The sequence below is a fragment of the Botrytis sinoallii genome (genome assembly GCF_014898435.1).
Source record: "Botrytis sinoallii strain Bc 23 chromosome Unknown BSIN_006, whole genome shotgun sequence".
In the NCBI taxonomy this organism is placed as follows: domain Eukaryota; kingdom Fungi; phylum Ascomycota; class Leotiomycetes; order Helotiales; family Sclerotiniaceae; genus Botrytis; species Botrytis sinoallii.
In genome coordinates, this window is record NW_024066033.1 from 299,513 (window position 1) to 310,791 (window position 11,279).

Sequence of the window (11,279 nt, forward strand, 5' to 3'; positions counted from 1 at the left end):
TGCATATGACATTCCGCCTACCTCACGTTTCCGCAACAGGCGGCAGAAGTAGAGGATCGGGTGACTCCTCTGACTGTAATATAGAAGGCTCGGGTGTCCCCCTTGATTTTCTCCAGCCCTCCCAGTCAAATCTTACTGGTAGGAAACTACTACCAGCTGAACTGCTTCATTCGAACAACCAGAATTTGGATCACTATCACTATCACTCCACGAGGCACAACAAGGTTGACGACGACGAGGAGGAAGAACTCTATCCTGAATCTAACTCTAACCTTCTTAGACGACATACACGAGATTCCGCAGAGACAGAAGACGATGCCCCACGGCACAACCTAGCAGATGAGAAAATAAACCTGCTAAACACCTTTCAAAAAATACATAGACTCATGTCCAAGACACCCCTCTTGTTACGTTCCGCGCCCGGATTCGGCACAGGATCATATGGAGCAGCTCCGGTGGGCGCATCGTCAGAGAACAGCGAGGAGGAGGAAGAGATTCACACAAGAAGGGAGAAGAGGAAAAAGAGTTCATCGGCCCTTAGAAATTTGAGGAATTCTAGCAGCGCCGCAACATTCAAATCAACCAAATCTAATTCGCGCCCCTCCTCATCTGCGAATGCTGGTTCGACTTCGCGAACGAGAAATCGTACAGGAAGCAACACACAAAATGATGGGTCAGAAGAAACAGAGCTTGCGGCTTCCCCAATAAAAATTCGTAATGCAGATTCCGATTCTATTTCAACAGAGGAAGATACAGAGGAAGCGCTGCTAGATGAAGACGAAGAAGACGAGGAATATTCAATCGATGATGAAGATCCACCAGACAATTCTCCCTATGCCCAAGTTCGCGCTTCTGTATCTGCCATCGATAATACAACTCTATCAATCAACACCCCTCGGATGTGGGCACTTTCTATGCTTTTTGCTATACTCGGTTCTTCAACAAACCTTTTCTTTTCCTTACGATACCCTAGCGTTTCTATTACACCAGTCATCGCCCTTCTACTTGTGCACCCGCTTGGATTAATGTGGGATGGGCTCCTCAAAAGACGAGACGACCCTGAAGAAGAATTTGTGGATGGGCATCGAACTGCAACCCTTGGATGTGATGACTCCAGTGGTAAGCCCGCTACCGGCTCGAGGCGATTAAGATTATGGTTGGCACAAGGGAAATGGAATGAAAAGGAACACAGCTGTGTCTACATCAGCAGTAACGTTTCTTTCGGCTTTGCATTTGCAACAGATGTCATTGTTGAACAAACACACTTTTACAACCAGAAAGTCAGTATCATGTATCAGCTGCTCCTCATTCTTTCCACACAGATATTGGGATATGCTTTTGCAGGTCTCACTAGACGCTTCTTGGTTCGACCTGGTGGTATGTTATGGCCCGGAACTTTAATGTCTGCAGCCATGTTCACAACATTACATAAAGAGGAGAACACAATAGCTAATGGTTGGAAAATCACTCGATGGAAGTTCTTTTTCGTCGTTTGGTTTGGTTCCTTTATGTTTTACTTCTTACCTGGTTTGTTGATGCCAGCATTGAGTTACTTCAGTGTCATAACTTGGTTTGCACCAAAGAATGTCATCGTTGCGAATCTGTTTGGTGTGGCTTCGGGACTTGGCCTTTTCCCCGTAACCTTCGATTGGGCTCAGATTGCATATATTGGATCACCACTACTAACTCCATTTTGGGCCGCGATGAATGTTGTTGGAGGTCTCGTCATTGTGATGTGGATTCTTGCGCCAATCGCCTACTACAAGAATATCTTCTTCTCCTCTTACATGCCGATTCTATCCTCTTCCGTTTTTGACAATACTGGAAAGATATATGATGTAAGCAAAATCTTGACATCGGATTTCCTCTTTAATAAGGAAGCATACGAGAACTATAGTCGTGTGTTCTTACCCATAACTTATGTTCTCAGCTACGGACTTCAGTTTGCTGCTCTTGCCTCGCTATTAACACACACAACATGTTGGCATGGTCGAGATATTTGGAAACAATGGAAAAGATCCTTAAAGGAGGTTGAAGGGGAAACGAAACCTGCTTATGATCCTGTACCTGCATCGAATGGAAACGGGCATAGAAGAGGAGCCTCGGCAAACAGCCACAGGCTGAATCTTGAAAGAACTCCATCATATATGAATGATATTATTAGTCAGGAAGATGTGCACAATAGGCTTATGAGAAGGTATAAAGATGCACCAATGACTTGGTATCTGATTACATTCGTCTCTATGCTTGCAGTTGGGATTTTCGTCGTGGAATAGTAAGTACTCGCATATTTCCGTGTCAAGTATTATGTTAACCCGTGTGATAGTTATCCCGTGCATCTACCGTGGTACGGCTTACTCCTCGCATTGGGAATCTGCACCATTCTTTTTATTCCGATAGGCATTGTCATGGCCATTACGAATCAGCACAGCAGTATTTATCTCATTTGCCAATTGGTTTGTGGTGCAGTCTTCCCCGGCCGTCCCGTTGCAAATATGGTATTCGTCACCTATGGATACATCTCCTCTTCTCAAGGAATAAAGTTCTCATCCGATCTGAAACTTGGGCATTACATGAAAATCCCGCCCCGTATTTTATTTTCAGTTCAAATGGCAGCCACAATTGTTTCTTCTATGACGCAAATTGGCGTTCTCAATTGGATGTTCGCCAATGTTCCAGGTATCTGTACTCCTCAGGCTATTAACGGCTTCGTCTGTCCCCTCGCCCGTGTACACTTTAATGGAAGTATTCTTTGGGGAGTCGTAGGACCTGGTCAATTCTTCGGTCCTAACGCTACTTACCGGGCCCTCGTTTGGTGTTTTCCCATTGGTGCTATTGCGCCTATCATTCTTTGGCTCTACTGTCGCAACAAAAAGAATAGTATAGTGAGGAAGATTAATCTTCCCGTCTTATTTGGTTCTCTATCATGGATTCCTCCAGCTACAGGACTCAACTTTTCAGTTTGGGCACTAGTATGCTATCTTTTCAATTACGTCATCAAGAGGAGACATTCGGCTTGGTGGGCCAAATACACAATGACATTAAGTGCAGCATTGGATTCCGGACTTGCGTTTGGATTAGTAGTGGTCTTTTTCGGATTCATCTATCCGGGATGGATGGATAACTTCAAGTGGTGGGGAACGGAAATTTATAAAAAGGGGTGTGATTGGCAAGCTTGTCCATATAAAACGGTACCAGAAGGTACGCATTTTGGACCAGATACTTGGTAGAGGGGGTTACAGTAGAGGAAAGGGGGTAATAAAGAGGGGTGATACATGCCTGGTAGACAGTTGGAGATTGGGGGTACATACGCATATCGATATTACATATCGTGTAGAGAGGAAGAACGGTACAAAAATAAAGGAGATGGGTTATGGAGCTTTTTTTTACGAGTAGACGATGATAGTCGATAGGGTTTGGACTGCATTTGAAGGCGTTCTTTTTTGCTGGCGGCGTTGTATATGATTCGCGAATTTGAGGGGAAGCTGTTTCTTTGTACTTCGCTAGATTGGGATATGGATATGGATATGAGTAGGGTTATAAGGGATTGATAGGGGATGGATGGGATGGGATGGGATGGGATGGGATGGGATGGAATTAAAGGGGTTTGGGAACTTTATACCTATATACATATATATATATATATATATATGCGTTATCTGATTAGATGAATTTGGAAAATTTTATTTTTTATAGTATAGAGGTGTTTTTTGGAAGGGGGGGTGAGATGTGAATGGTTGGAATTGTTGAATATCTCAGACTATTTCAATTTCTCAGACTATTTGAATATCTCAAGTTCTTTGAATATCTATCTCAAGTTTTTTCAATATCTCAGACTCTTTCAATATCTCAAGTTCTTTGAATATCTATTTCAAGTTATTTAATTATCTCAAGCTATTTAAATATATATCTCAATACACATCTCAATACACATCTCAATATATATATGATATATATCTCAAACTTATTGAAATAATAAGGTGAGATGAGATGAGTTATTCAAATTATTGAACTTGTTACAAATATCCTCTTATAAATGTTCAAAAAGATTGAAAGATTAAAAGATTAATAAGTTGGATAGTTAAATTATATTATATTAAATTAATTATTTAAATAGATAGATAAAATAGGTAGATAGATAGATAGGTGAGTAGATAGGTAGATAAATAGATAGATAGGTATATAGATAGAGAGGTAGATAGTTGTATTAGATGGGATTGGATTAGAATAGAGTTATATGTGGGATGCATATTGGAGTATTGATGAAGTGTTAATGAAGTGTTAATGAAGTGAGGGTGAAGTGAGGGTGAAGTGAGGGTGAAGTGAGGGTGAAATAAGGGTGAAGTGGTAGATGTAATTGTAGTTGTGTAGGGAATGAATGTTTTTTCTTTTTCTTTTTCTCTGTTTTCTGTTTATGTTTATAGGGTTTGTATAGGGCTTTGATTTTGATTTTGATTAGGCTTGGTAGTGATGAATGAGAGGAGGGAGGAGGGAGGAGGGAGGAGGGAAGAGGGAAGAGGGAAGAGGGAAGAGGGAAGAGGGAAGAGGGAAGAGGGAAGAGGGAAGAGGGAAGAGGGAAGAGGGAAGAGGGAAGAGGGAAGAGGGAAGAGGGAAGAGGAACCAAGAAAGATGGCTTGGCAGTGGAGGTCGAGAAAATGGAAAATGGTTTGTGAAGTCTAGGGGGATGTTGTATATTGTATGTTGTGAGTTTGTGTTGGAGGGAGGAAGGGTTGGAGGGAGGAAGGGAGGGCTGGATGGATAATGGGGGGGGGAGATGAATCTGAGGGCGTTGAGTTGGGCGTTGGACGTTGTGATTGGGGGGTGGGAATGGGGATTCGAATAGGGATAGAGATAGGGATGGGAATAAAGAAAAGTCTCCATTGTAGCTCTTTGATTAGAAATCGGGTTTGTGTAAGAGGGAGGGGCATATGTAAATGCACAGTGGATGGCATGACATGATATGTGTATATGCTTAAATGTGTGTGGGGAAGTGCTTTTGTTTTATTAGAAATTTGTGAGCCGAGATGAGCTGTGAGTTGTGAGTTGTGAGAAGCATTTTGGGAGTGTGGGATGAGATGAGATGCAATGCGATAAGTTCAATTTGATTGCAATAGAACAAGAGCTACGGCAGGAATATGTCTAGTATATAATAACGATGAAGAGTACTTCTTGCCATGAATTCAAAGAATCAGATCCGTGAGACAATCGTCTTATCAAATCATAGACAATCATTCCATCCACCCATCACATAACCTTATCAATTTATCCATCCACCCCTCTAGTTCATCTATCGAACCATTCATTCGCAAACACGCACATGTCACTTCGTGCATCGCTCGCTCGCTTCTTCAATAGGCAGTTTATCCATCCAGTGAAAATATTCCATAGTATTATTCATCGATTCAGAATAATACTACCTACCTAGGTAGATAGATATCCATGTTCTTCTCCCACTCGAGCCACTCAATTCACAGATTTGCATAAGGATTACGCACGCTCATACGCTTACTACTTTACTACGGCGTAGATAGTATATCTCCTTCCCCTTCTTTTTTCTCCTATCGAGAAATCATAATATGTATGTATCTCCCACACTTCTTATTTATTCACCCCAGTCATATATGCACGGAGTATATTCTCGATTCATGACACTGATCAAATAGTGTAGTTCGTGGAAGGATTAGTCGAAGCTGCTTGCTTGTTTGTATATAGCTCGTCTAGATGTTTAGGAAGGTAGACTGGAGGTGAAATAATAGGATCACATATATGTAATATCAATCCCTTGTGTTTTTCAGAGGGCTCGTTAGCCAATCAAGGGAGATGCGTAGGCATACCTACGCATCGGCAAACGCATTGGAAAGCCTGTATGCAAGAATACGGATTTGCTGCGGAGGTAGGGTGGGAATAGGAAGAATAGTTTCTGATCGGAAAATATCATGACGATTTGGAATTGGTGGCGTGGGATTGATTGTTGGGTTGCATTTATACTGTCGATTCGGGGATTTGAAGGAAGAAGGAGAAATATTGTGATGTATGAGTACGGCACGGAAGGTTAAGAGGATTATGGTTGTTTTGACTACAAGTTGTTTGTTTGTATGTGTACACAGGTGTAGGTAAGTACCTTGCTCAGAGGTTGAAATGATGAAAGGAAAGGAAATTTATTAAAATCACGTCGTTTTCAATGTTGTTACTTTGATCGGCGAATTTCCTGATCGTTTAAGTGGAGAGAATGTGTCGGATCTGTAAGTGGATTCTTCCCCGCGTTGTGGACTCCACTGGAGACGCTAATTGTCGAGAGACGGCACGGTATACTACCTACTCTTTAAACCCTAAAGTAAGTTGCGGACCGGGACTTGGAAGTCAGTGTGTACAACGAGTATGGTATGGCTAGATAAAAAGAAATAGAGGGTCTTTAGTACTCGACTACTCGGTACACCATGAGGTATTCATCGTTTGACTTATTTTGCAACAATAATGTATGGACCAAAGATTAGCCTGGGTATATTTTCCTTACATTCACACAACATTCTACTTTCTATTTCATGCAAAGTTGCAGTAGCATTATTGCGTAACTATTGCGCAAAGTACAGTACCATCGCGTCATTGAGACTCTACTGCCTAACCTTTCAGCAGCTCCTGAAGTTCACAGCGTAACTAGTACCGGTACTTAGAGACTACTTAACACTGCATCTACACCCAAAATCCTCACGAGGTACCCGACGGAAGGCGGATCATCCACCCTAAATAAACATATCATCTTTCGTCAAATAGTTCACCCCAGCTCTATGCAAAATTTCGGACAGGTAAGCTGACGACTGTACGCTAGACGCAAACTACTACATAATCTCGAGTCAATACCAGTTGCTAAGCTGAGTTTTCCTTGGTATTCATTCATGAGTATCAAAATGGCTGAGGTTTTCAATACTCGCTAGGTGTATTGTAACACTGCAATGGTATCTGATCAAATTTCTAGGCCGAAGTCTTCTGGAAGTATAGAGTGGATCTGGTGATCTGTAGTACGGAGCTGAAATCCTGAATACCGTTACTTATCAGATGCACATGAAGAAACCAGATGTCAATCAAAACCGTACGAGTACAATAACGGCCGTAACGATACCATTTTGAGATACGCACATTTTAGCCTTTGATTCTGAGATTCACGCTCTAAAAGATTTCCCCATCCCCCAGCTAAGACCATTTGTACCCTTGAATCATAAGAATGGTTCAGAAATTTATTATTATTATTAATATCATCATCATACCTGGGGAAAGGCCTAATTAACTCGCTAACAATACACCCTGAAAGTGGATATGTCCTTCGTACAAGACCCGGACCCGCAAAGTCAACTTATTTTGGGGTCAAGTCCGTAAGCGAACACTCGGAGCAATGATGAGAGGGCTGCGGGATTTAGACCCCATGAATCCGTTAGCGTGGATCCTGGGGAGTTTGGTATTCGAGTCTGGTCGAGGTAATATATGGTCTGATGCTTGGTATGAGATAATTTAGCAACGAGATGAGAATTATAATCGTTGAGGGCTGGGAAATAAAATAGTCTGGACTAGCTAGAGCAGGGAAATTCTGATAGTATATCGACATCTAGACCAAGATCTAGATCTAGATTCAAAAGTATAGACAAATGACTTATCAAAAGAACCAGGAACGAACCAGAAATTCCCTGGAAAAGGATAAATCAATAACATACGAATCCGCGAAACATCCTACATTGCCAAATTCCAAGTGGCGCACTAGCAAGGAGTACAACTCATCCAATAAACTGTCAAAACAATTCACACATGCCCTATTTTCAGGAACGCAAGAATTTCGTGCAAGGTACGCTGTGTGGGTTAAGAAGTATGCATTTCATCTAGGTACATACATGTACACATTGCTTCTATCAGAGACATTGAAAACGAAAGGGGAAACAAACTGTTGGTGTCTCAACGTTAACTCAAGCCTCGAGGCTATGTTCGCGGATGCGCCGTGCGTTTTATAAACGGGGTTGGAAAGAAATAATGTTACATGGGTGATGGATTACCGACATTTCGTTGTCGTGGTTGAGGATGTGGTTAATGGGAATTAATTAGGTGGGTAGATAGATCCATGTGGTGCTAATTCGAATCACCGCTGCGATTGTGGAGCGTACAATGGCTATGTTGACGACTGGGCGCCAAAAATTGTGGGAGTGCTTGTTTTAAGGAATGTGAGACAGTGAATGCTTGTTCGTACGTACTTTGAGGTGTTTAGGAATTTTCTAGATCTGTAGTGTGGGTTTACTTGATTTTCTTGATGTTGATTGTGATGCTGTACAAGATAAGATGTACAATATAAATTTCAGATAGACAGCTAGAGCTTTTCCTTCCGTGGCCAACTTTTCATACACATCCCGTTGATCTCTTCATATCCCGTTCGTGAAGAACTTCTAGTTTCCTGTGAAATCCGAATACAATAATACTATATCCAACTCCTTTTCAAAATTTTCCTCATGAATCCCATCATCGCTCCATCCCGCCGATTAAATATTTACACATAAATGTACATCGCACTGTCATACAACCAGATCTTATTAACTCCTCCTCCATTTTGGCTCAGATACTATCAACTTCTGCGCTCCTTAGACTTCGGTTCGTTTGTGATCGACTGGTGCTTAATTCCACCATACTTTCCGTCTCCTTCGTTCCTCCTCGATGGATACCAGTCATAGGGCGATCCATCATACGGAATCCTTCGGTTTTCCTATGTTGTTTGGAGGGACCGCGAAGATCGGCCCAGACGCTGCGACAGATTCCTAGAGAAGTGGTGAAGTAGATAACAGTGTTCCACTATTTCATGTTAGTTACTCATATCTTGAAATCCGGCGAAATAGGGGGAACGTACAAATCCTTGCAAAGGAAGAACAATAGCAGAACCGATGTTCAACACAAATGATGGTTTGTCCGGAAATCTTAACCCATATACTCGGTTCACCGAAGCGGGAACCCAAGTTATCAGTATGGAAATACAGAACAGCATCGCGACTTTCGTGTAGGCCCATTTGATCTTATCCAAACTACTTGCATTTCTCCTAGCTCCGCCTCGCCCACTCGATGTAGTTGTATTCGGTACGGCGGAGATGGTAACTCGGTAATTGCTTTCTGGATCTTTGGCAGGAGTTCTGTGATGATTCACATCTGAAGCGCGAGGATATCGCGGAGTAGTGTTTGTACTGAGAGCTGTTCCATTTTCCCACGACCCGTGTGTCACCTCGATTTCGGTGGTGCGGGTTCCGGTGAAAATTGGTTGTTCGTGTTCACTTTCGTAGTCCTTGTTTGTGGCTTCTGATGCGTTGGTTATGCTGCCTTGGAGAGGAAGTGGTGATTTGCCTCCAGCGTCGGTGTGTAGTGATGGATCGGTTCGGTGGGATACTCCCTTGAGTTGATTGCGGGCGCGGAAGATCTCAATCCCAACGCGGACGTAGATACATAGTGCGCCGAGGATGGTAATCCAAATTGGTGCGTAGTAGCTGTAGATACGGAGAGGTGCCCATGGACCGTCAATCCAACACCAAAGCTGTATTTCGTAAGTTGATTGTTTTGAAGATATATAGAACATTTGAAGAACGAAAATTTCCATACTGTTGCGTTTCCATAAATCTTTCCTTTTTCATTGTTTTTGACAAATAGACAGACCATCGCTGGAATGAAGGGGAGACCATAGCATATCAATGCATAATAAGGATATAATTTCTTCAATTGAGCGGCATCAAATCGGTAGAAGAAGACAAGGTAGACATTTGTAGCCATTGCCAAACTCCACCACGGATCGCTTTGCATAAACCTTTTGCTTCGTCAGTGACGGTGAAACCAAAAGAGCAAGGTGAAATTTCATACATCTCCAACAAGAAACCCTGAAATTGACATAGTGGCGAGTTAACTTGTGATAGCGCGGAACCTCCAATAAGTGCAGCAACGTTGGCAAACAAATTTGCAAAAGATGCGTAAAAGATGATTGTATTCGACAATGTCCTGAACGATTTGAAAAAGATGAATGTAGCAAACAGAGCAAGTGTTCCCAATACCGATATCGATGCCGTGGTACGCTCGATGATGATTAAGACATCAACCTCCCTTTGGGATAGTTGGCCCATGATGAGAACCAGCTAGCGGATGTGGGGAAACTAGAGATCTTGTGGACGGGAAGGAAAAAAGAAAGCTTGGAGAAGAAAAATATGGAGATTTCCTCATCTATCTATGTATGTCAGCAAGGCAATCATAAGTAGAGTACGAAAGTACAAGATCGCGTCAGGTAATGGGATGTGAGCGGACGAAAGAGGAAGCGATCCATGTTGGAGCTGTTCAAAAAAGGTACCTAGAGGATTGGAATACATACAGGAAACGAAAAGAGACGTGGATATAGTTCATGGCGTTTGACAATGCATGGTTGGTGCAGCGGAGATGCTGACCTATTGAAGGAATGATTGAGAGAGACGAATAGAATCGATGAAAGGTAATCCGATCAGTGACTTGACAAACATACCTCTTCGCACCTGTACTCCTACCTTGACTTGCTGCTTTCTTTCTTGATTATCCCGTGCCTGATGGTAATAGAACGCCACAAAAATTGCTTCCGGGCGAATGTTAAAGCCTGAATGGAATGTGCAATAGTTGCGACATATGTAGTGGTAAGAGGAATCAGTAAGTAATCCTGCGTGGTCAGCGAATGAGGCTGGAGTAAGGTTACTTCAACCACGTCATATGGACCACGGGGGCAACACAAAACCCTACCCTCTCCTAATCTCAATCTAATCTCTCAGAATTTCTGGAAGAATCACTTTGTTCGTTACGTAGATAATGAGCGATTAAATCACTTCATGTGAAAAGCCATGGGAAGGAAAACACGCATCAGTACAGATTCGCCTCGCCTGTGATGTGTTCGAGAACAACTAGGCTCCCCCGAATATCCCCACTAATAATCGTACACCACCCCAAATGTTTCTCAATGCTTGTTTGCTTAAAACATATTAAAAATGGATAATCTCCTTGCCTGGGTAAGCACTCTCTTAAACATAATACCGAAATGAATCTTTCGTGGGGATGCAATATCTGGGGTAGCACAACAAGGATCGACGCCTCGAACTTGGGGGTGGTATTGCTACCTCTTATGGTAAGTGCTGAGCGAAAGTATCTAGCGTTGAGGTTAGTTTGGACAAGCAAGAATCGAGCTAATGCACCTAACATGGCTGTAGTGTTACAGGTTAGACGCGGTGTAATGGATCCACACAGTACTCGGCTGGAAAAAGCTT

The 11,279-nt window shown here is 42.5% G+C and overlaps 2 protein-coding genes across 2 annotated transcripts; one reads left to right on the forward strand and one right to left on the reverse strand.

Annotated features, from left to right (window-relative positions):
• Positions 1 to 5: 5 nt before the first annotated feature.
• Positions 6 to 3,230, forward strand: EAF02_003984 (uncharacterized protein; the record flags this gene model as incomplete). Its single annotated transcript, XM_038900032.1, has 2 exons — positions 6 to 2,275; positions 2,327 to 3,230. 2 exons carry the CDS (start codon positions 6 to 8, stop codon positions 3,228 to 3,230), a joined length of 3,174 nt encoding a protein of 1,057 aa, XP_038759739.1.
• Positions 3,231 to 8,299: 5,069 nt separating this feature from the next.
• EAF02_003985 (uncharacterized protein) lies at positions 8,300 to 10,740 on the reverse strand. The gene is made up of 5 exons (XM_038900033.1): positions 10,367 to 10,740; positions 9,868 to 10,221; positions 9,613 to 9,814; positions 8,876 to 9,547; positions 8,300 to 8,820 (listed from the first exon to the last, which is right to left on the reverse strand). The coding sequence occupies exons 2-5, from the start codon at positions 10,122 to 10,124 to the stop codon at positions 8,587 to 8,589; spliced, it is 1,365 nt and encodes a 454-aa protein (XP_038759740.1). The 5' UTR covers positions 10,125 to 10,221; positions 10,367 to 10,740; the 3' UTR covers positions 8,300 to 8,586.
• Between the last annotated feature and the right edge of the window lie 539 nt (positions 10,741 to 11,279).

Coding starts and splice junctions, on each gene's coding strand:
- EAF02_003985 (XM_038900033.1), bottom strand. CDS start 10,124: ATGGGCCAACTATCCCAAAGGGAGGTTGATGTCTTAATCATCATCGAG. Junction 9,548..9,612: donor AGATTTATGGAAACGCAACA/GTATGGAAATTT, acceptor TACGAAATACAG/CTTTGGTGTTGGATTGACGG. Junction 8,821..8,875: donor TTCTTCCTTTGCAAGGATTT/GTACGTTCCCCC, acceptor AACATGAAATAG/TGGAACACTGTTATCTACTT.